Genomic DNA, 26,009 nt, shown 5'->3' on the forward strand with positions numbered 1-26,009 from the left:
CCCACTGTGTAACTTTGCATTATTTCACCATGAGCAGCAATGACTTTATAAGAACAAAATAGATTTTAAACCAACCTAATATAAAAGGTTAGACAAGTGTTTACATTTAAAAAATTATTGGAGTCACAGGAAATGGGAGTCCCGTGCCCTAACTAACGTCAGGGGCCAAGATGTGGGAAGAAATGATTGTGGGGAGAGTGTGTCTCCACAGAGCACTTGGTTTTGTATCTTCATTTCCAACATGGAAGAAAATTACATTGATTCCCTGGCCCCATTGTAATAACTTTTGGTTATTTCCCATATGAAATAACCCAAAGTTATTACAATGCCACTATGGTAAAAACCACCAGATCAGGGCTGCCAGGTTCCTTATCATCCTATCAAATGCAGAAAGAATCATCCTGTTGTCAAAGCAAAATGACTACTTGTCCTTTCAATGCTTGCTACCATGTTCCTCTGGTCAAAATCAGTCATCATATCTCAAGCTGTTTATGATAAAAGTTTTGTTGAGCAGGATGTTGCCAACAGAACCAGGAACCTTGGACAAAAGCCTGTTCCTGAAAGCACATGGCAGTGTCCTCCTTTGGATGAAAACTGACATAAAGATCTGTAGGAACAGACCAGCAACCCCATTTGTCTGGGGTACAGTTAACTACTGTGGCAACAACAGCTCTGCAAGGAACATAGTTCTGGAACATAAGAGTAACCTGGTGTCAGGCATGTGTGCTCCCAAGTCTCTGCGGTATGTGCTGCCATGGAAAAACAATGGAAATGCCCAGTAACTAAATATCTGTCTCATCAAATGCCAGACCCTATAAGACTCCTGCTTTTTCTTCCTACCAATGGATTCTTTCATTTTTTTCCCTCCTGATGTAGTTATAGGAAGATAGACGGTCTATGGCTTTCAAAACAAAAGTTATTAGAGCTTAAAAATGTACCATAATTATTTGAATCAGTTTGAGTGCTTTTACAGACATAGAGAAGTAAGGTCTAAACAAAACATTTTCCTTGTTCCTCACAGGAAATTTAATGCCTTGAAGAGCTGACCTTAAGATCTTAGTGACTTTGCATTATAACCTGTGGGTACATAGCAGACTGGATTTGGCACATCCCAAACAATACTGCCATTTTGCTTCATCTGCTTTGCTTCTTAAAGGGAATCTGAGGCAAGGGGACAAGGAGGAGGAAGTGACACTTGTGATATTTGTGACATCTGGGCAGTGAGTGCTTTTCCTTTTCCTCTACCTTCTCTCCCTACCTCCTTCCTTCCCTCTCTCTTGGATTGCAAGCAGAGGAAGAAAGAGAAAAGTGCAGTATCCAGGTTTTCAATTTTATGGATGGTTTGATGTGGATTTTCAAATTCTTTAGTCACACCATGTCAAATTTCAGTGTCATCAAAATGTTAGTATCTTGTGCAGAATGATTGTGTGGAAGCAATCCTGGCAGTTTTGCAAGTGGAACATAATGTGAAGCCTGGTATTCTTACCTGGGGAACACTGGTAGATAAGCCTCTGAGTTCTGGAATATGAACCCTACACCCAAGGTCAAGATTGCAGTATTTGCCGAGTTCAAAGGAAGCTGCCATTCATTAGGTACCATAATTCAAAAAGTCCTTTCCAAAAATTACCTCTTAATGAGAGATGCTCCTTCACAGTTAGTCCAAAAAACACACTTTAATGGACATATTGCTCATTCCAGTTAATATGTAGAGTATGAACTTACTACAGAAGAACTCATGGTAAAAACAAGATATGAACAAAGAGAAAAGCCTTTCTACTTTCCCATTTGTTCTGTGCTGGTGTCTCAATTTATAAAGGTGACACAGAGGGGGCATCTGCGCGGCTCAGTCAGCGAAGCATCTGGTTTCGGCTCAGGTTGTGATCCCAGGGTCCTGGGATGGAGACCCACATTGGGCAACCTACTCAGTGGAAGTCTGCTTCTCCCATTCTCTCTGCCCCTCCCCCATTCCTGCACACGTGCGCATGCTCTTTCTCTTTCTCGCAAATAAATAAAATCTTTTTAAAAATGTAAAAATGAAGGTGACACAGAGGAACATATGAGGAACACCAGATTTTGGACAGGAAGCAGACCAGGAGAGAGAGGAAAGCCTTTATTGGAGTGTCCTTGAGAACCACAAGGCATAGGTTTGTGTTCAAGGGTAGGTTGAACAGTTGACGACTGGCTAGTTTGAATAATTTCAGCAGGCCTTGGACTGCAGAGAGGAAAAAATTCTCTATTATTGTAGGGTCCTTGACTGGATCTGAAAATTAAACTGACAGATTACAGGAGCAAAGCATACAAATTAATTTAATATAAGATTTATGGGACACAGGAGCCTTCATAAGGAAAAGACCCCAAAAAAGTTAGACCTGTGTATTTTCATTATAGGTTTGATGAAGGATGGGAAGTAGTATGGAAATAAGAGGATAAAGAGTAAAGAGAATGTGCTAATTATAGAAACTAGGGGAAACTTAGCAAAGCCTGTTGGTTTGGATTCTTCTTGGCATCTCTTTGTCTTTGGAGACAAGGATGATCCTTTTTTTTTTTTTTTTAATTTTTTATTTATTTATGATAGTCAGACAAACAGAGAGAGAGAGAGGCAGAGACACAGGCAGAGGCAGAAGCAGGCTCCATGCACCGGGAGCCCGACGTGGGATTCCATCCCGGGTCTCCAGGATCGCGCCCTGGGCCAAAGGCAGGCGCTAAACCGCTGCGCCACCCAGGGATCCCAAGGATGATCCTTTTGTCCAGGTATACAGAAGACATCTTTCACATGATGGTTTTGTGGTAAGAAGGGCAATGTGAGAGGAGATCAGAGTGAACTTTCTGCTTCTGCCGCTTTCTCAAAATCCTTTAGCTTAAAATATTCAATATGCCAAGGAGCCATATTTTGGAGTAATGTGTCCTGAACCCCAACAGGGCTATAGAGGTGATCTCTAGTTGCCTAGAGACCTAGTCCTGGGATGATAAAAACAAGGGAATATTGCCTTCTGGGGCATATGGACCAGATAGGGGAGGTAGGGCTCTGGCATGGTTGGTTTGCTTATCAAATAACATGCCCTTTGTGATCTCTAAGAATTATCTCGCCCTGGGGATGGGGGCAGTCTCTCCCTGACAGGTATGTTAAGATGTCAAAACATCCTAATATACAGAAAATAAAAAAAACATAATTAACACACTATTACCTTGGACTTATCAGGCAGAAATTTAGGAGTAAGATCATTGTTGACGTATACCCAAAGAAACAGAGGAACGTGATGGAGAGCATTTCCAAAGTCAAAAATAATTTCAAATGAAGTGTTTCAAAAATAAATATCTTCAAGCAAATGGAAAAAATACATTCAATCACAGTAGCTAACCAACTGAATTAGGAATTTATCAAATTCACTTTCAATCAATAGCAATTTTGCTCAAGTCATTGCAACATTTTTTTCAACTTTTTCTGAGCACCTACTCTGTGCCAAGAATTGTGCTATGTCATAGAATCCAAGCACACAGCTGTGCCTTCACTGAGCTTCTCTGGGAGTGGGGTGGAAAGGATATAAACCAGAAATCATTGCACTTTCATTGCAGTGTGAAGTTACATGGCAAATAAATGTCCTCACAGTTCTGAAATATCTAGTTACAAAATAAACTGTGCCTACCCATCCTCTTCCTCAGTAGGTCAGACACCATGTAAATATCACTATTACTTTGCCAGGAGCCAATTTATAGAAAAGTGTGAGAAATTTCTTTCACTATTACTTAATTACCAAATAAATATTTTACCAAAAACATTTTGGAAATATTTCTCATTTTGTGGACTTCTGCTCTCCATTTTGTCCTTGTATTCCTATGGGCTATCATTTTCCTGTTAGTCACTTTTGTCAGCGTAATGTTTGCTATATTAAGAATACAATACTTAATATTCCCAAATGTGTATATATATCCAACTTCACTGCCAAGAGCTTTTTTTTAAAATTCCATGTCTTTATCACTACTCAGTAGGTATGCTTAAATGATTATTCATGATCTCTTAGTAAACATCTATTTTCTTCCAACAACATTTAGTGTATTTATATAATAAACTCAATAGTCTATATCTATACTTCTTTCAAATTCACTTTCAAAAATAGAAGCAGTTATCTTCATTAACACCTTTGGAGCTGAGCCTTCTGCTGTACCAGGGAGATATTTTGTATGACACTTGAGAGTTTAGGGTGCAGTCTGTATCTAAAAAATGAATTCCATATCTTTTGAAGCTAAAATGCTCAATTCTTTTAGTATGTTGTGTTAACAGGATGAAACTATGTTTCTTATAGTTCTTCATTTTTTACAATTTCTGCATATGCCTCATTCTGTGCACAGTTTTGGTTGATATATCATCTTTATCAATGTGCAAGCTCCTGAAGAGCAGGGATACCAAATTATTCTTGTACCTCAGATACAAACATGATCCCTGGTGAAAATATTGGATCTAAGTGGAAATCCAACTTTGGTTTTGTAAACTTGATGGTATATAAAGTTGTGTATTATATAAATTATTTGTGCCAATTCTCTTTTTCTATTTAGTAGTCTCGTTTCTTAATTGGGTTCATAGCCAAGTCTGCCATGGTGCAAGTCTACTGTTTTGACATTTCACCAGAAGACAGCAATACAGGTCACATCTCATACCCAATAAAAACATATCCATCTCCTTTCTCCTACAAATGTTTACAGAGTTACTTCTTTTTTTTTTTTTTTTTTTTATGATAGTCATAGAGAGAGAGAGAGAGAGGCAGAGACATAGGCAGAGGGAGAAGCAGGCTCCATGCACCGGGAGCCCGATGTGGGATTCGATCCCGGGTCTCCAGGATCGCGCCCTGGGCCAAAAGCAGGCGCCGAACCACTGCGCCACCCAGGGATCCCTACAGAGTTACTTCTAAAGTCAAATGCTTTCCATGTGTTATATTAGTCAATCCTCCCAAGAACCCTAAAAAGTATGTATTTTTGCTGTTATATAGAAGGTTACTTCTCTCAGGCTTGAATAGCTCATAACTGTTGGGGACTGGGATTTGCCCTTAAAGCTGTCAAACTCCAGAATCCATGCCTTTTCCAGTTTGCCTTGCAGCTTCTATTATTTCTAAGTCCTGGTCACTTGACAGCCATTTATGTATTCTAAGTAAACTAAACTAGTCCATATATAGTATCCTTTCCAGATCATTATCAAATTGTCTCTTTTCATGGCTTACTTATGAAAACACGGCTTTGACCATAGATTGTGATTGGAGCAGAGAACAAAGGACAGAGCTAAGGAAAAAGGCAGCATTGATCCAAGAGGGCCCCAATTATAAAAAGTGGCCATGACGACTCTCACACTTACAATTCTTTTGTGGCTCCCTCTTGGCTTAGTAAATAATTAGTAGGCTCCTATTAAGTCCCAGATACTGTTCATCACACTGTGGGTATGGCAGCAAGTAAAATAGACCCAACAACTGTCCTCATGATGCTTACATTATAGGAAGCTGATGGGGAGTAAAAATAGATAAATGAGTCATGTTGTGACAGGTATGCATGGGAAAACAGGGCAGGTTAAAAAGTTTGGGAGTGTCTTCCTCGTAAACTCCAAACTTCTTAGTATGGTGGAACAAAGCTTTCACCATTTGGCCCATCATCTACTGTATACCACTATAAAGACCACACTCAATGTTCCATCTTTCTGAAGTTCCCTTTGTCTTGTGTCTCTGCACTAATTGCTATTCAGTCTTCTGAGTAGTGGACACATCATCTCTTTCATGACATCCTTGAAATTTTCTCTGACACCTCCAAATTCTTATTTGTATGCCAGAACAGGCTGAACTTCTATAATAGCATTTATATCACATTGCCATTTTCAAATTTCTGTCTTCTTCAAATATACAATAAACTCACTGAGACAAGAATCATGCTAACGTCACCTTGAATCTGTGACAGTTAATACTGAACCTGGCAGAGAGTGAACACTGAATAAATACTTGATGAAGGATGTGAATGGGTGCTCAGGTAAAATAAGGCCATTTGAAGACACAAGGTTGTCAAAGACCATCAAAAGTGTAAGAAAAACTGGACTATTTTTTTTAATATTTATTTGGAATACCTTTAAACCATGTACAGGGTTGACAGGCTAATCACTTTTTAAATCACCTTTTTATAAAACATAACTTGAAGAAATTATCAAGATGAAATCCCTAAAACCTATAGTTCTGTGCTCAGCCAGACAGGTACACTTGGGATATTACATTTTAAAAGATAAGCTTTGTTACCATAATAATTTCATGATGTTTTTGTTGCAAATTAAGAACTACTTATAAGGACATTCATTTGCAGTAAACTAGAATTATTTAAATCTTTATTTTTCTCAGAAGGAAACTAGATCTCTAAATGTTATAGACACTTTTATAATCAGTCTTTTATAGATAAAACCAAGAATATAGCAGATACCTGTTAGTTCTGTATATACCTCATGGCATGTGAGATATTTGCTAAAGGCTCATGGCAATGAGAAAATACAAAATTGGATATCATCTTACGAAACTAATTCTATGCAATATTAATAATATTCTATTTGATTTTCAAAAGCAAAATGTAGTATCAATAGATTTCATTACTATTCATTCATTCATTACTATTTCATTTCATTACTCAGAAGAGTAACACTTTCCTGACTACAATTTTGAAAATTAAAAGTCCTAGCCAACATCTTTGGTGTATCAATTAATAATCATCTCAAATTCAATTTGATCATGAAAATGCAATCTGTGCTCAAAAAATCAAAATACTATCTCAGCCATGAGTTTTGATTCATCTCTCAAAAATAAATCTTCAAGTGTATAGTTATTATTACTTGCCTAAGAAAAATCGAAGCTAGCTAAACTATTGAATATAGAAATGTAAAAGATATTAAAACAATGTCATTAGACAGAAAATTTAATAAACACAGAACTTATACTTGAATAGGTTTATTGTTTCTTATTTTTAATATATATACTCTGATAGCCCGTTTGAGTGGTTTTGGAGTTATCTTCTACTATAAATCTGGCTTTGAGGCACCTGTTGAGATCTCTACCAGGAACACATGGAGGTCCTGTAGCAGGTGGCATGACAGAGAAGATATTGCTTGAAGTGACATATTTCCCCTTCCAGACAGGGAGGTGACCACTGGGTACTAAGTTTAGATAGACATCTATACAAACATCTTCGCCCACGCATACTTTAATAGTATGAATGTCAGTCATGTCGACTCTTTCTCTACAGTGTGTATTAGCATAACAAGCGCAATAAAATTTTTTGGAAAATTGCTGCAGGTCTTCAAGTGTGGGTTTCCCTTGTACTGTGTATCTTCCACTTCTCTCAAGTTGAATAGCAAAATTCACTGGGTTCAGGTGAAGATAGTCATTTGAATTCCAATGTTTCCTTATACACACTCCTTCATCCTGGCAAAGCACTTGGCTACACATTTTGGCTGCTAGAGTGACGTTGATTATGTAAGGATTCAGCTTATTCTTTATGTAAGTGTCTAGCTCTGTGCAAATTTGCTGTAAGAGTATAAGAAGGTTAGAATATCAAGAGACAAGTATGTGAATTAATTCACTATGATATGCAATTTCTAAGGAAGCATGATAAAACAGAACCCAGCAAGAGATAGGAAACAGTTTACCTTTTTAAAATTTATCTAGCAAGATTATTCTGTTTTTGTAACATTTGTAAGTAAGTGTCACATGCCATTTCGTGCCACTGAATAATTGACCAGTTGAACCTTAACTTCAACCTAGCCTTGGGCTTCTTCAATAACTCATAAACTAATAAGACAGAATGATAGAGTGGTTAGAGAATGGTCTCTGGGGCCCATCTGCCCTGATTGGTCACAGTTCCATTGATGACTAGCTGTGTGACCCTTGGGAATCTCACAAGCTTTCTGAGTCTTAGTTTCCTATCTGGGTGACCTTGGGCAAGTCAATTAACTGCGTTATGCTTCAGCTTCACCATTTGTAAAATATGGATAATTATAGCACTTACCTCATAGGGTTGTTGTGAGATGAAAAGATACAATGTATATAAAAGTGTTTAGCACAAGGCCCAGCATATCATTGGTTAGCCCTCAAGAAATTATAAATTAAGGTAATAAGAATCATTTTGTAGGACAAGTTTAAACAGCATGAGAAAGATTTCTCAACTTCTAGCTCAAAATAACTACACAGGTTCAACTGAGTATCCTTTATGTTAAATGTTATGTATAGTTTAAGTCATGGGTGAATTACGACAACTCTTTTACAAATGTACTTATTTGGCAAAGCTTGAGTGATTAATAACTAAAATGATTCATCTCAATACTGGTGCATTCTAAAACTGGGATGCTGTCTTTTTAACAACACAGAAGATAGTCACTCCCTTCTTTCATAATCCATAGTTCCATTGAGTGAGATGGCTGTGCTAATCCTCCAGCAAACCAAAGGAAGGTGGTAGTAGATCAGAAGGCAAGTAGAGGAATCTTGGCAGCTTACACTTGAATCTATCTCGTTATATTCCTTGAGGTGACACCATCGATGGTAGGAAGAATAGGGCCTTCCAAGAATGTCCATTCCCTAATGCCCCGGAAGCTGTGACTATGCTACCTTGCATGGCAAAAGGAATATTACACATATTATTACAGATAAGAGTATGGATCTTCAGATGGAGAGATTATCTTGAGTTATCTGGCTGGGCTCAACCTAATCTTGTGAGTCCTTTAGAAATGTAGAAACTTTTTTGGCTGGGATTAAAAAAAAAATGAGATGGAAGAAAGAGAACAAATTCAAAGGTAAAGGAGACTCAATCGAGCATTGCTGGCTTTGAAGCTAGAAGGGAGGGCCAAGAACTAAAGAATGCAGTGACCTCTAGAAGCAGAAATGACCTTAGCCATAGCCTGCCAGAAAACAGACATCTTGTTGCTACCACCACAAGGAAATGAATTCTACCAACAACCCAAATAGGTAAGAGAAGATCATCCCGTGGAAAGGAATGCAACCCTACCAACATTTTTATTTTAGCCCAATAAGACCCATGCCAGAATTCTTTTTTTTTTTTTTAAGATTTATTTATTCATTCAGAGAGAATGAGAGAATGGCAGAGACACAGGCAGAGGGAGAAGCAGGCTCCACGCAGGGAGCCCGACGTGGGACTCGATCCCGAGTCTCCAGGATCACATCCCGGGCTGCAGGCGGCGCCAAACCGCTGCGCCACCGGGACTGCCCCATCCCAGACTTCTAAACTACAGAACTATCCCAGAGTCCTGGGATCACGCCCTGAGCCGAAGGCAGACGCTCAACCAGTGAGCCACCCAGGCATCCCGAAAACCTCTTCTTAATCCTAGTTTTACATAGTGTTTATAACAAAATTCCATTTCTCCTGATTTTAATACAGCCTCATGTGAGGTAACCCTTCCTTCCTCTTGAACACCCCTCCCTTACCCACTGTGCCTAGTTGTTTCTTAAGCATGGCAAGTTCATTTCAAACTGCACTTACTTGCTTCCCTGATTGGAATGTTCTTTCCTCTAATTTTTAACATAGTCACTTTACCTTGTCATTCAGACTGCAGCTTTAATTAAACCTCAGACACCTTTCCTATCTACTTTCTCACATCTTTTTATTTTAATTCTCTGTGTAGTACTTATCACATCAAATATTTCTCTTGTTTATTTTTTCTATCCAGCCAACATTAATATAAACTCCATGACTGCAGAGACTTTGTCAATATTCTTCAACAGTGTATCCCCAGGGCCACAATATATGAGAATTTATACGAAGTTCAGATGACAATCTGGGTGACCACAGGGACAAGAGCTGGGCAGAAAGAGGAGTAAAGGATGAGTATGGTTTGAGAATGATTAGCCTATACAAGATGTAGTCTTTGGAAGGATATGAAACTGGCTTTCTTAAAGATAAGGCCTGGTTTACAATGTTTGTCAATATCCATGGTGCAAATACATCTGCCATGGTCAATTTTAAGCTGTCAACTTAACATTACTGATGATTGGGAATCAAGAACTCATAATGGTAGTATGGTATAGAGAAGCACATCATTACATACTATTTCCACTTATATAGATACACTAGATATACATAACCTCAAGATTATGGATGGTAGTGAAATACATAACGAATACATTTTGAGTATTTATTACTTTTGTTTTTAACAGTATTTATTCCATTCTAAGTTTTTGTAATTTAAGTTTTAATAATGGTTCTGTTTAACAACCAGTTCACAAAATTTCCAAATATTCAACAATCAGGTCTCATGAGCTGAGACCAGTAGAAGCTGCTTGTCACATCAATGGATCTGATAAAATGGAATGGGTGTAAATAGTTTGCTTACATTGGATAACAACTGCTTTAAGTCAATTTCAGTCTTTAAACCTGTAGTTACCAGTTTCTCAAGTTGTCAACGAATCAGAGGAAATAAGATGAGTAATCCATGATTCTATTGATTACAAATGACATAGAAAAAGGGGGAAGCAATGATAGAACTAGCATTCAAAAGTAGCAGAAATATATAAAACAGAGACCACAGGGGGCAATTTCAAGATAGTGTCATTAGGTAGACAATAACCATATTTAAATTGAAGAACTGTCCCTGCACGAACAATGCTAAAGATTATCTGAGAGTCACGAGAGAAGAAGGTAAATTTAAGATTAAAGTGCAATAACAAAAGAAAAACCATATGTGACAATGAAATAGTATGTCACACCATACTACTAATTGGGGAATGCCTGATTCATTCCTCATCAGAATAAGGGTGGAGTTCTCAGTTCTGGAAAAAAATAAAAAAGGAAGTATATGGAGAATTTATAAATTATTCCATTAAAGAATTACAAGACCCTTGAGAAGAGTGTTTACATATTTGAGAAACAGTGAATGATAATCAGGAATATATTCAGGAGAATTATAATTTTTAAATGATTTTCTGACATGAAAGATTTTGCAAAAGGGACATATCCCTTTCTCCTAACTTCTATTTTATGTTATTTCTCTTTATTGGTGATCAAGCCAGAGATAATAGAGTTCTACCAATAAGTAGTAGAACTCAGATTACTTGGAAGAATCTCATAATGGGGACTACTGCTGAGTACTTTTAGAAATGAGTTAACAATACAATGAGTCTATTGAAGGACAAGAGACAAAAGGTCTCTTCTGGTCTTAGAGTGTTGTATGAAGTGTCTTCTCTATAGGTCCTAGGATAAGACCCCTGGACCATGAGCTTCATAGAATATTCTCAATGGCACCTAACTCACTAGTATTTCCACATCTGTTAGAGAAGCAAAAGTTGAGCTCCAATTCAGTAGTGGCCATGTGACAGCTTTACTCTTGTTTGAATCAAGAAGATTGAAGAGGTGAGGAAGAAAGACCTGTTATAGAGAACTAAACAAGGAAGAAAATGAAGGAAGAGGGAAAGGATTAGGTGGTGATACTTAAAATCTTTTTGAGCTAAAGAAAGTGCATTATGTGAAAATGAAAGCAAGTCATCTATACAGAAAAAAAATACCATTTTTTCCCTAACAAAACAAGTTTTATTCAAAATTTTACTTAAAATAGATAATACTAAATATAACCTGTGGAAAATAAAGAAGCATTCATTCCTTTTCATCTCCCTTAGAGAAATTTTGAACAATTTAGTAATATTTTCAAAAATTCCCAGTTGCCTATGCACCCCTTCCCCACTCCTGCCTGGCTCTTTTTGCTTCCTCCCTGCCCAACCCCACCAAACCATTTCTCCTAAACTCTTTCCCATCTCAGAGGCAAGCCTTTCAAACCAAAAGCCTCAGTCATCTTAATCACTTCTTTTATCCAACCTACTCATCCAATCCCTCAGTCAGTCCTCTCAGTTCTACTTTTGGGTTATATTCACATACCACATTCATATTCACAAACCGTCAACTGCTTTCTCTTCCTGCTTCTGCTCTTGCCCCTCCACCATGGATCTTGAGCTCAGCTAAATAAGAAATGTTTGAGATTGCAACTCTTCCTCTCAGGCCTTCCATGTCAGAGTGAAAGCCCCCTGGTGGCCCATGAAGTCCTACATCTGACCCTCTGTCTTCTTGCGGACCACACCTCTTACCCCTGTCTTCCTTGCTTACTGTACTCCAGTCATGCTGACCTCCTCGGTCTTTCTTGACAAGCACATTCCAGCCTGAAGGCTATTGCACTTATCATCTTGGTCCCTGATTTCCATCAGGTCTCTGTTCCAACTGCACCTCATCAGAGAGGCCTTCTGTGACTGCCCTATCTTAAGTATCACCATTTTATCTCTCTTTATCCTGGCTACACTGCTTCATTGCTCTCTATCGCACTTATCACTACCTAATATATTCTATCTGTATATGTTGCATTTCCACTTGTAAAGATGGAGCTTCGTGGTGATAGGACTTTGCTTTGTTCACTGCTACATTTTTTAGCACTTAAAGAATTATCTGGCACTTAATCAAAAGAGATGTTCAATAAACCAAGTGGTCAGCAAACATTTTCTGTAAAGGGGCAGACAGTAAATATTTTGGGATTTTGAATGATACAGTCTCTGCCATAACTATTCAATTATTTCTTTATACTGCAAAAGCAGCCATAGACACTGAAACTAAGGAGCATGCCTATACTCCAATAGAACTTTACTAATAGACGCCGAAATTTAAATCTTACAGAATTCTCACATATTTTAAATACTATCATTTTGGGGCTTTTCCCCATCTATTTAAAAAGGTAAAATCATTCTTAGCCTATGAGCTGTACAAAAGCAAGTAGGTCAGATTTGGCCCATGGCCATCATTGCTGGCCCTTGTAATAAACTTCCACTGAATAACTAAATGAATAAGTAAAGTAAGTGCTTAATAAATAGTAATTGAATGAATAAAAGAATTGACTATTCTTTCATTGGCCAGTTCATAGGCTTTTTAAGATGAGACATATCACAAAAAAACAAACATCGTGTCAGAAAACTGAGGTTGTAGTCCTGTTTTTGCCACTTACTAGCCAGATAGCCTAGAGAATTTCAATCAATTTCACTGAATTTCTGTTTCCTCATTGGAAAACAGGTACAATATTTTCTGCTTTATAACATAACCACACAAAGGAAGGATAGTTTAATGCAACCAGTATTAATTAAGCACCTACCACTATGTGCCAAGCATAGTACTTATTTTATTATTCAGTACCACAACAATCCTCAAACACATTAAAAGTGGAAATGTTTTCATCTATTTCCTATCAATTCAACTTACCACATTTTCGGTTAAATTGAGGCTTCCCCACATTACTATTCCAGAGACACCTAGAGAAACTGATTCACCGATTGTATTCACAAGATCATCCTGGCAAATGTGACAAAAAGAGTTAACAGAAATAAAATAGAAATACTATGCATAAGAAAATAACACCAAAGCTAAGAATTCTGGCTCAACAATAATAATTTAAGTCTTCCCCACTATTTATTTCTATCCTTGTTGCCACCACTATGCTACTATAACAAATTACAGATTTTTCTGTTATTGTTTTAATTGCTTCTATTGACAAAAGAGAAAAACCCATGAAAGCAAAAAAAAAGGACCTGAGTTACTATATTGTCTACTCTACCTAGTTTTTTATTGTTCTTAAGATATTATATGATTACATTAAAATGAAATATATTCTTTTTCATATGCGTATAACAATGTACAGTCACCAATGTGAATATTCCTAAAGGATATTAAAAGCTAAATCTCACTCCCTTTGAAAATGATATTGGATTCCACTAAACACCTTTTGTGGACACTAGTTCATAGGCCTCATGCCTTGATTTACTCACCTCTGTAAGATATGTCAGCAACATATCAGTAAAAACTGGACGGGCATATACAAAGATCGGAAGCGGATGTTTAATATCTTTTACTTTAGAAACCCGAATGGCTTCCAAAACACGATTGCGGACATAAAGAGCAGTGAATGGAGAAGATTTTAGTTTGCTCTTCAAATAAATGGATGGGAAAAGGGCTGTACTTTCCTTCCACAACCAGTCGATCTCATCATTTCTTCTCTCTTCTATATCATAGCAACTTCCATTGTAATTGGGATTTTTATAATTATAATTGTAGCAATCAGGATAAAGATAAAAACCCCATAAATAATTTGGCCGAAGGAACTTTCCCAACTTTAAAGTCTCTTGCATGAAACACCTTGCTGCCTTTTCAAAATCTGCCTGGGCTATCTGGGTGACCTCTGTGAGATTAAGGTGTATATGTTGTTGCTGAGCCAAGTCAATAGACTGTTCCTTGTATATATGTTTAGGTCTCCAGTTTCTTGCCCAGTTAGGCCTCCAGGAGTCCCAGTCAATGACAGCCAAGCCCATGCTGTCTGTTTCTATGTAATGGGAAATATCTTTCTTGGCTTTGTCCAAGTGCTTTTTTAAGGATCCCAATTGGGGGATTCCTCCATTCACATGTTTGCCAGTCGTTTTATTTATGTGGGGATAGTAGCCCAGTCTGTCAGCATAAAATATTGCAATGCCTTGTCCTACGACGGTTTTTAGAGGGCTTCCTATCAGAGAGAAAAGGTTCAGATCTAGCTGCACGTTAAACCTTTTAGCACAAAGTTCAGTGGGGGCATTCCAGCCCCAGAGGAAAGAAACATTTGGGATGAAAGGGGGTGCTCTGAACTCTTGAGTCAAGCAACGTGGAATCAGAAGGAAGATGAACACTGCTTGGGTTGTTCCACTGGACCCCAAAAAGCTCCTAAAGAAGATATTCTGGAACCTGAGAACTCCCATTGCAAAGATTAATGACTATGAAGATTTCTTCCCAAACACTTTGGCTTATCCAATATTTCATGCACAGAAGAGAGATAGTGGAATGAAGCCACTTTGATGGATAAAGAGGTATAACGATCACGTTACTTTTAAATATTATTCTTCTTACTTCATGTTTCAAGAATGTTTTGCAAGTTGCTTCATCTGTAAGTGGAAAAAAATAATAAATAGAATATATTGTTACACTATGTTTCTGTATCAAGACTTTAAACTTTGCCAAGTTTTCAACTTTAAGTGTAGGAGTTAAATTCAATTTTTAAAGTTGGAGAACTCCTGTGTTTGAATCAATAAAATTATTTTCTCCTCTGTGTGATACAAATCATGTTATAGCTAACACTTGTCTCATCTTTCCAAATCATTACTGAGACTACAGAGAGGTGAATGTAGCTATTTTTTCCCTTTGCCTTTCTGCTTCTGTAGGATGCTGTGCCAAGGACCTGTTAAATAAAATTCCAGTTGAAGCTCTCATTTTTGTTTGTTATTACTTGAAAGACCATTTTATAGTAGCATGCCAAAAATTGAAAATAACCTATCATAGAATTATGAGATTTCATCTTTTTTTTTTTGAAGGGAGGCACCTAGAGGAGGAAGCAAAAGTCACTTCTACCAGAAGTAATATATCAAGAGTGTGCTCAAAACTATTGAATTAACCCAAATCTCCTACTGAGGAACAAGTTTAAGTGTTATTTGGAATAGTGCTCCATCATATCTCAAAGTAATGGAGTAAAAGATAAGTTAAATATGCACTATACTTATAGATATCTGTATCTCTATATATACGTACACAAAACTTATGTATAGGCACAAAAATATGTAAATATTTTTATGAAACAAAGTATCTCTTCTTAATACATCTTTAGACAAAGTCTTGGGGCACAGAATTGGGGGCAGACCTGGGTTAGCATCTAGAAAGGCATCCTCATTGAGAGGATCTACTAGAGACTTTACACAAGAATCTCCTCTCCCTAGAAAATCTTACCTGACTTAATTCCATATGATTAACATCTCTCCAGTAGTGTGTATAACGTTTGTTCTCAATTTAGATCAACTAGGTTGCTTTGCAAGTGTCCTTCTTGCCCATTGTCTGGATAAATGCTTCCTAAAGTCCTCCTGCTAAGCCTTGAGTATCTTCCCAATTCCTAACAATAGTATTTGCCCAGAAGTCCTTTCAGGGTCAAACCACTCAGCTTGTCTTCAGTGGTGCCCAGGCTAGAAGCCTGTTGGCTTTTTTTTTTTTTTTAAGATTTGTATTTATTTATTTGAGAGAGAGAAAGAGACAGAGAGAGACAGAGAGAGAGAGAGAGAGAGAGAGGGAGAAAGCATGAGCAGGGGCGAGGGGCAGAAGGTGAATAAAGACTTGCTGCTGAGCAGGGAGCCCAGTGCAGGACTCAATCCTAGGACCCTAGGATGATGACCCCAGCTAAAGGTAGACGCTTAATCGACTGAGCCACCCAGGCACCCTGCCTGTTGGTTTTAACATCTTCCTAGAGCACTGGCAAGTCATTAACATTCCTTAAAAAAAAAGATTGTTTTACCTCAGAATAAATTTAAAAGCTCAAGATTTGAAGACATCCAAAATCTTACTTAACTCTTACTCTCATAAAGAAATTTTATCATTACAACACGTTAGCTAGAACCTTTGAAACAGGAATGTTTTATCTGAGAATTTGTCCTAAATTATTTTGTAATAAAAATGATATAGATAGATATAGATACTTAAAATGTGTCATTCACCACTATGTATTGTAGCATCTATGACTAGAAAATACTAAAAGCAACTTCACCACCCAATGATGAGATGGTTAAATAAATACAGTATTTTAGCTTGAAGGAATTTATGCAGGCATCAGAGCTAGTTATAAAGATCGCTAAATAACATGTAAAGATGCTTGCCTAAAGTACTAAGGACCAACTAGCTCCTTGCCTTGATGTTACTGAAAACAAGCAGTTTTTTGAGATATACAGAAACATAAGCACATGCTTAAGGAATTAAAGAATATCCAGGGATGTAAAAGAATATTCATATTTCCTGAGAGTCCATTACATGTTTTTGATCTTCTAATTTTCTTTCATTCAGCTACCATATAGTTTCTCAAATAAAAACTGAGGAGAAAAATAAAACTTAAGGCTAGCCTTTTGTTTGCCAAAAGAGATTTGAAGTTCAATTTCTCCTTAGTGGGAAGAGGAATATAATCATCCACCTTCTTATTGTTTATTCATTAGGATGCTTGTTCAGGGTGTTCTTGTTTTAACTTTTTTTTTTCTTCTTTTAGAGAGAGAGAGAGAGAGAGAGAGGAAGAGAGCGAGAGCATACACACAAGTGCCTAATTGCTCACTCAGTGGGAGGGGCAGAAGGAGAGAGAGAGAGAGAGAGAGAGAGAGAGAGAGAGAGTATCCCAAGCAGACTACTGAATGAGTGGAGCCCGATGAGGCTCAATCTAATGACCCATGAGATCACAACCTGAGCCAAAATCATGAGTTGCTCACTTGACCAGCTAAGCTGCCTAGGCGCCCCTCATTTTACTTTTCGAAGGAGCTGTGGTTGGGATTTTTGAGGTAAGGGCAATCAAGACAGAAAAAGCCAAACAAAACAGCTAAATTTCTTGGTTTAATTCTAGCCTCTTCTTTTCTACTACAAATGCTTTATTTCTAGAAAATCATAATTAACAGATGGAGAAGTCAAGTCATAGGACTGTCTTCAGAACCCACTCTTCTGCTATTCTCATTTCCTAGAAGGAGTCTACGTATATATTACCTCAATGGAATTAAGAACTGAATTCATATACTATCCTCTTACTATTATAGATTTTGAATATAAATTATTATTATCAATGTCAAGGTGAAATTCAGAAATGTGTACAAAAACTGATAAAGCCAAGATTATAACTTTAGTGAGAGCGAAATTAGGACTGAAGGGAGGGCCAGAGTGGAGAGTCCCAAGGTTGAAGATGTTCCACAGCACTTCTTAGGTCCCTGTTACTTGTACCCTACTGGCCTCAGAACAACTGAGCATGATAAAGGTTACAGTTACAATATTCACCAAATAGCCTCTAGCCTCAGGATGCTAAAGGTAACTTTAATGTATCTAGATTACCTCCATAAATACTTTGGGAATCATTCTTGAATATCAAAAAATAAGAAAACAAAACTTCAAGTGAGCAGCCAGCCCCAAATTTATTACCTTTGTAACCCTTGTATACTAATTACATTTGGTAGACTATGTTTCATTTCTGAAGTATTACTTGGTCTCTAATTTCAACTCAAAGGCTGACTTCTACCTCCAGTTACAAGTTATACTGGATCTGAGCTGATTTCTGAGCAAACTTAAAATAAGAGACCAGCATAATAGTCCCCAAAGCAGAAAAATCCATGTGCAATTTTCTCTTAAAGCAAAAATTTATTCATGCTTTCAGGAAAGAGAAGAGACTTCAAGCAAGTTTTCTTTTTTTTTTTTTTTTTGTAGGAAATTTCTTATTAAGCTATGATGTTTTATTTTTTTATTTATTTTTTTTAATTTTTATTTATTCATGATAGTCACAGAGAGAGAGAGAGTGAGAGGCAGAGACACAGGCAGAGGGAGAAGCAGGCTCCATGCACCGGGAGCCCGACGTGGGACTCGATCCCGGGTCTCCAGGATCGCGCCCTGGGCCAAAGGCAGGCGCCAAACCGCTGCGCCACCCAGGGATCCCGCTATGATGTTTTATAAATAACTTGGCCAGAAATGGATATGATGATAAACTTGATTAAACAAGAGAATAATACTATTTTTGGTGGCATTCCATCAATTCCTTCTTCCTTCTCCTTTTCCTTTGTTATTATTATCATTATTATTACTCTACTTTGTTCCTTCTGCTTCATTGGTAACTTTGTCAGTGTCTCCCACAGATAGTTTTTGCACAGGCTGGAGCTCCTCAAGGCTAAAGAAATTGCTCATTCTTGGGGCTCCTGGCTGGTTCAGTCCTTAGAGTATGTGACCCTTGATCTTGGGGTTGTAAGATCATGTTGAGTCCCATGTTGGGTGTAGAGATTACTTAAAAATAAAATCTTAAAAAAAAAAGAAAGAAAGAAAAAGAAGCTGCTCATTCTTAATCTGTATATCTACTACTAACCACTAAGTGCCAAACAATTTCCACTAAAGAGGTAGATTTAAAAACATGGCACATTATAGAACTTCTCATTCTTTTTCACAGATACCCATATTTGATTTTCCCTATCACACTATGCAGTAGAAAGAAAAAAAAACAACTTATTGTTGGGGCAGAATTGTAAAAGTTTCCTCTGAAATATCAGATCTGCTCCAAAAATTGCTCCAGATAATTGCTCATCAGTATTCAACGTGTTGGGTGGGAAAAGGCAGCTCTTTGCCCAGTCAATTAAGGGAAGACTTAATCTTTTGAGATGTTACTGTGTGATGGAGGGAGGGTGTGTATACTTGAGCTTTACATCCTCGCAAATTCAAGAGCCTTATAGTAGCAAAAAAGATTGGTAAAGATGTCATATTAACAAAAAATGCTATAAATTTTAAGAACCCAGGTAAAACAAGTCCTAATTGCAGTTGTTTTGATTGTTAAAGCATTTTGTTAAATTAACAAAAGATTTCTGTAGTATAATAGAGATGAAGAATGAACTGGTTTCAAGGAAGTACACAGCATTTGCTGTAAAAGTAATTTCTCCTCACAAAATTAAAAAAAATTTTATATTTTCAAAGTGATTAAGAAAGCCGGGTTTGACATTTGTTAGAGAAAAATCCTAATTTTCTGAATCCCCTAAGGTGGGAAAGGAGAGGGGAGATTAAAAAAAAAAAAAAAAAAAAGAACCAAACAAATAAAATCCTTCAAAAGCAGTTCCCAAAATCAAACTTTATTTAATTGCTGTAGTAGAACATAGAGATGTAATTTATACATGTTGATGTTATGCAATAAAATTTTGTCCTGTTGGGCCATGATATAATTAGAAAGTCATAGATCTAAGAAGCTAGAAAACCATAGGATTATTAAACATCAATTCTTGATATTGAGGCCTTAAGCAAGTTATATTGATATTTTGTGAAAGATATTAATATTTCAGCTTTTGAAAATGCAAAATAGTTCAATAGCAAGAGTGTTTAATTGAAAATAAGAAAACAATTCATCCTAGTCTTAGAAGAAAATTCCTTTGGAAAGAAGGTGAATGTGCCTGTAATAACATTCTGTGTCTATAATATCTCTGTAGACTCCAGAGGCCTTATTATAGAATGTACACATTATACCCTTAATTTGAGGATAGGGCTGTTTTTCAAATTTCCAAGTCACTTGACTTATACTCAATAGATACATACGTGAGTTACTTCATTAATTGAATGAATGAGCTTGATATACTTTAAATTCCAATAAACTCAAAATTACAGCTAATAGTGACATTTTTAAAAGAAAGTGCTTGAACAAAAACCAAAACACACCATCCAGAATCCACAGAGCTGTCAAAGAAAAACCAGAACAGTAGGGGAAAGAGACTGCAATGTAGAACTGAACTCAATTCCAAATACAAAAAGAAAAAGTGGGACTTTATAGCCAAAAGGCAAAGTGGAGGGTCTGTGGATAGAAAATTGCTAAGATGGAACATCAGGGGCAAGGGAAAATTTGGCTAAGCTGACCTAACAGGATTCTTGCCTTGATGAGGCAAGCACTAGGGGAACAGTGGAAGACAGGAAACCTAATCAGATTTCCAAGATGACCAGATATGGAGGATGGGACTCCTTGCTAAACTGACTTACCAGGGTTCTTGCCAGAACTAGATTCTACAGGAAGGATACAGAAGCCCACCATTTGAGGATTTGTCAGAAAGAGAGGTCAACCAGCCTGATTGTCATGGTCAATAGAGAATCTTTGTCAGTCTCCACTATTGTGTACCCTGGATGAGTTAATCATATAATTAGGTAAATGAACCCAATGTACTCTGAACTTCAGGAAACTCAAAATCATGGCTTATGGCATCACTTTAAGATGAAAATGTTCAAATAAAAGCGTCCAGAAGCCACAGAGTTCAAACATTACTCAGAAGACAATTATGTCTTTTATAGCCAAACATGAAGCACCAACACAACCAGATAGGACGAAACTAACTACTTGAATAATTGAATAAAGTCTTAAGGAGTCTCTAAATTTGAGCTAGTTAGAAACACAATAGCTTCGCTGGGGTTACTTTCTGCAATGCCATTTGTCAAGCCCCAGACTGAGCTTAGTAATGCAAGTAATGACTTCCAGTCAACCCCACATCCCCCCATCATAAACCTGAGACCAATCCTAGTTCTTCTGTAATTACGGTGTCTCAGCTGCCTAGCACAAATTGGCAAAAGGCCTTAGTACCGCTCCAGTCAAAGTTTAGGAGTAACAAGCACCTCCATGATAACCAGTGCCGTGCACAATGAAATTCACGAAGGTATGCCAGTTGTAACACGAGCTAGGAGTTTACAATTGGTCTTCTGTTAGCAAACTAATGATTCTCTTTCCTTGATCAGCCTGATGACTTTTTGGGTTTTATTTCTCTGAATTATCAAAGTCATAGTTACTAAATCTACATGTGGGATTATATTAAAGATCCAAATGGCCACTATAGTCTAATACAGAGAGCACCTATTTGCTCATAAAAGTAAAGGCAATAGGGATCCAATTGCATCAAATGTGATTAAGCACATTTGCAAATGCTGAAGATAAATGTCATTGAATAAAAACATATGAGCTCAATTTCAAAGACAGTACAAGGTGTTTTACTTCTTATCAATTTACGGTATTTGGTGCCTATAGAGATACCAGGCTCTTAGGATGCAGACTGATTTTTTTTTTTCTTGAGAAGAAGACTGGTTCAAAAATCTTGTCAGAGTTTTTAAGTTGATTTGATACCTTTCTTCCTAAAAATACATGTTCTACAGTCTACCTTAAGAATGCACATTTTGTGAAAGCAAAACTATGGTTGAAGTTTCAAGCAAGCAAATGTCTTCCCAAGCTATTCATCTTTTTCTCCACTTCTGAGGAATGTGTGATAATTCAGTCTAGGCCAGCTTTTTAGCCAGGATCTAAAGTAAAATAAAACTCAAATCTTTAATTATCCACACGAAAATCCTTGTTCCTTTGAAGAAGGAGAGTTTTGTGGTGACATTTCTTATGGGCAGTATGAATTCCATATGAGAATTATACATGTTTCATTCTAATGGGATCCTGCCTTGCATGTCTTGTATAAGTCTTTTTGCCCTGGATCATTAAAAATCTATTCTGAGCCTAGAGATACCTCTCTCAATGACTGCTCCCACTGTGTAGCCATTCCAAACACATCTGACTATTGAAGTGTTCATTTCTGATTGCCACCAAGGTGAGTGTAAATGTGTTCAGGCTCTCAGAAAAATTGTACTCATTTCTTAGTACCAGTCACGGTTTTTATTCACATTTGAAACAAATATCTTTCTCACTAAACTATGAGCTCACTACTATGTCCCCAGTTCCCAGTACTGTGTCTGATACATAGTAGAAGGTCCATAAGTACTCAACTGTATGGGTGAATGAGTGAATCTATCCATCAATTAATTCTTTGATCAGATTATTTTTTCCTTTTTTTCAGTTTCACTAAATTATTTTTAATTTCCTATTATTCTTTCAAAGCACAGGTTTACCTATTGGATAAAATCCAATTTATTTTATCTTAAACATTAACAAGATAAGGAGTTATAAGAGTTAAAGAAGTAACAATGGCTACTTTGACCTCACATTGTGGTATGAATAGTAAGATTTATCTTAGAGATTATAATTAGCAGGGATTTTTAATATTACTAATTCAAGTCTAATCCCATCCTCTCAGGATGGTCTCTAACTGCTACCATTTTTTCCAATTAATGATGTGCTATAGCTCAAGAGTAGAACAAATATGCCACAGAGTATCATTAGTAACATTTAGTGGTGACTCTTTTTGCAGTTGACTCTTCTCTCCTCTTCTTACATTCACTTTTAATTTTTTTCTCTCTATCTTAACTGAGTCTTCCATCTGCCAGTAGGACCTGAAGGATGGAGACACTCACAGCTGAAGGGATTAAGGAGCTCAGATCTTGAGTGGGTTAAAATTAGAGAGAAAGACAAACCATAAGAGAATCCTAATTCTGGGAAACAGAGTGGCAAAAGGGGAGGAGAGTGAGGGGAGTAACTGGGTGAAGGGCACTAAGGAGGGCACTTGATGGGATAAGCACTGGATAGCTGGAAGATTCAAATTATTCAATCTTTAGGTATTAACTCTTTAGAAATATATTGGTGGTACCTGGATCAATCTCACTCACAGGGATGTGGGGATAATATGTGAAATGATACCTATGAAGTATTTTTTACAAGAAGCTATACAAATATATAGAGTGCACTATTTATATTATGAAATCTTGCTTGTGATGGTTCATTTGCATTTATCCCAGACTATAAGAATGACATCTAAAGTAAGGTGCAAGGTGTCAGTTGTTTTTGACTTCTAGCAATTGGAAAAGTCAAAATATGTAATTAGACTAGGACTACCTCTAAAAAAATTTAGGGATTATGAATTCCTAGTCCAAGAACACCAAAGAAATGTTTACTGCAGATACTGAAATTTTTAGATGATATGGACAAGTTTGGGGGAAATAGCCAGACTCTAACTCTCCTTTAAAGATTGTGGTCAGTGGGCAGTCCTGGTGGTTCAGCGGTTTAGTGCCGCCTTCAGCCCAGGGCGTGATCCTGGAGACCCAGGATTGAGTCCCACGTCGGTCTCCCTGCATGGAGCCTGTTTCTCCCTATGCCTGTGTCTCTGCCTCTCTGTGTGTGTGTGTGTGTCTCTCATGAATAAATAAGTAAAATATTTTTAAATTAAAAAAATAAAGATTGTGGTCAGTGAAAAAGGCAGAAAGGAAGAGGAAGAATCATAGCTGCAAAATTTACTTCAAATTGTAGAAACTCAGTAAAAGTTGTATTTACAGTCAAAGTGCCCCCTTATCTTCACCTACAGTTTGGGAGGTTGCTGCTGTTTGGCCTCCAAGGAGATCACATGCTTCTAGTTCAAGGAAAAAGAGCACTGCAGAGCAAGGGCTAAACATCATCCCAGTATTTTAGATGCATTTTGGGCAAAAATGGAGAGTAGTTGTGAACATGATTATCCAAGAAAGTGATGTTCCATAGGCCTATTCCTAGGATTTTTTTCCCCTAAAGTTCAGACCATGGACTATTGGTGAGGCATAAAACTGATTTAACTGATTGTAATGAGCACTTTTTAAAAAAGAAGTGAAATCGATTATCATAGAGTGGAATGGCTAAGCTAGGATAGAACAGGGCAGGACAGAATTGGAAGCAAGAGAATACCAATCATCACGTGCAGTAAAACACATTATTTTATGAACCATATGTGTCAGTTATATATTTACAAATTTGTCCTCTTGGTCATAACATAAAATGTATTTTTTACCGTGGAACAGTTCAAGGCACTTCAGATGGCAGAAGCCTTGGAGTCTGATGCACCTGGGTTTTCAATATCGAGAACAAGCCCTTTCTTATTGAGTGGGCCTTAGTCAAGTTCTCAAATCTCAATAATTTAATCTCTTCAGCACCCAGAATAGAATTCTGATCCGTTTGAAGACTCTTTAATGTCCATAAATGACTAAACTACCATAACAGCTTCCATGTGCCTGTAAAAATGTTAAATAAAGTCTATATATTTTTCTCCTGTTAATCTGTCTTTTGTCAGCTCAACTCACAGGCTCCAGGTGCAGAATCTAACAGGGTAAAGGCAAGTTCTTCTTTCTACCATACAACTGACACAGAGTAAATACCAAATAAACGTTAAGTTGTTCCTGTTGTTATTAATAATATTATCTCTTGCCTCCACCCTCTTTTGTGTGAAAGGCAGGGAAAAGCATGACAAACGGAGGCAAAGTCCAAGACTATTTCATGATTCATAGGCCTGCTAGCTTTAAAGCTTCCCTAGGAAATTAAAAATATATATATATATATTATATTTTTACTCTAAATAAAAAAGCATTATGGATTTATTCTGGTGGAAGTGAGATACTCAACAAATTCACACCTCCATGGAGCCAGATCTGATGATGTTGCTGTGCCTACCAATGGCATTCATCAGCACATAGCATGATCTGAGAGGAAACCTACATGAGAAAGTCTTCATGGATCAATGACTCTCTCAGCAGATCAGACTGGCTCTAGCCTTAGTGTGCCTTGCTTTAATTTGGCTGTGACTACTTCCTGGCATCTTATGGAGGAGTCCACTAAGAAAGCAACCTCTTCAAGCTCAGACTTCAAACTCTTCTCTCAGCCTGATGGAAATATTTTTCTAGCTTGTCAAATGTAATTATCCAGAGAGTTTTCAGCCTTTATATTGGATTAGTGGAATAAGTAAGTGGCAAATAAATAACATTTAAAATGAATAATGGCAAAAATTATTAATGTAGGATTCAGATATCTCTACAATGTTGGGTGATTATATATTAGTTTGGCCAAACGAGGTGGCTCCGCTTCCATTTCATAAAAGAAAAAGAGCAGCTACCAAAACTCAAAGATACAATAGTTAACAAAATTATTTCTCAGTATCAAATTTCTTTTGGCTATTAGCATGCTTATTACATCTACAAATACAAATAATCATTACTGTTGTTATTAAAATAAGCAGTACATCTAACATATCACATATATCAAAATGTGTGACAGATGCTATCCAAAAAGAAAACTTAACTACAAAGTCAATCTTCGAATAACATTGTAAAGACCCATTAATATTTATAGTTATTTCTGCCTCCATACACTATTCCATAAAAGCCTGAGCACATTTACCCTTGTAAAATGAGAAGAGCAGGCAGTTGTACTTGTCTCTTCACCAAGATCAGAGGAGAGCAGAAGTACCCTATGATTCTCACCTGAGACAAGGGAAACAGGAACTCAGAGTGACGAACAACTAGGATCTGGCTAATTTATGACGGGATGGGAGTGTCCCTAAGACTCACCGACTGGCAGAGAGCTCAAGAAAAAAAGGAATTCTGAGAGAATGGGGAAATCAGAATTTCTGGAGCAGAAATTCTGCTTTAGAACTTTTGAAGAGTTTGGACCAACTATGAAGTTGGGGGATGGGCCAAGTATGAGTTTAGGGGATGGGGATAAGATCTTTATAAAACCTAGTATTTTGCTACCAAAACAAACAAGCACAAAACAGAATAGATAGATA

General features: G+C 37.1%; 1 protein-coding gene and 1 pseudogene across 1 annotated transcript; one reads left to right on the forward strand and one right to left on the reverse strand.

The window, feature by feature from the left end:
* The first annotated feature begins 241 nt into the window (after positions 1–241).
* LOC112935081 (gametocyte-specific factor 1-like) lies at positions 242–782 on the forward strand (annotated as a pseudogene).
* Positions 783–6,940: 6,158 nt separating this feature from the next.
* SPAM1 (sperm adhesion molecule 1) lies at positions 6,941–25,760 on the reverse strand. The gene is made up of 4 exons (XM_026018655.1): positions 25,705–25,760; positions 13,806–14,945; positions 13,243–13,332; positions 6,941–7,532 (listed from the first exon to the last, which is right to left on the reverse strand). Exons 2-4 carry the CDS (start codon positions 14,760–14,762, stop codon positions 6,957–6,959), a joined length of 1,623 nt encoding a protein of 540 aa, XP_025874440.1. The 5' UTR covers positions 14,763–14,945; positions 25,705–25,760; the 3' UTR covers positions 6,941–6,956.
* Positions 25,761–26,009: the final 249 nt, after the last annotated feature.

This window comes from Vulpes vulpes, chromosome 7 (assembly GCF_048418805.1).
Source record: "Vulpes vulpes isolate BD-2025 chromosome 7, VulVul3, whole genome shotgun sequence".
In the NCBI taxonomy this organism is placed as follows: domain Eukaryota; kingdom Metazoa; phylum Chordata; class Mammalia; order Carnivora; family Canidae; genus Vulpes; species Vulpes vulpes.

Bases quoted from the DNA above. Each gene is read 5' to 3' on its own strand.
- SPAM1 (XM_026018655.1), bottom strand. From the start codon at position 14,762: ATGGGAGTTCTCAGGTTCCAGAATATCTTCTTTAGGAGCTTTTTGGGG. The intron at 13,333-13,805 runs GTGAGTAAATCA...CACATTTGCCAG, and splicing joins TGCTGACATATCTTACAGAG to GATGATCTTGTGAATACAAT. The intron at 7,533-13,242 runs GTAAGTTGAATT...ATACTCTTACAG, and splicing joins TCAATTTAACCGAAAATGTG to CAAATTTGCACAGAGCTAGA.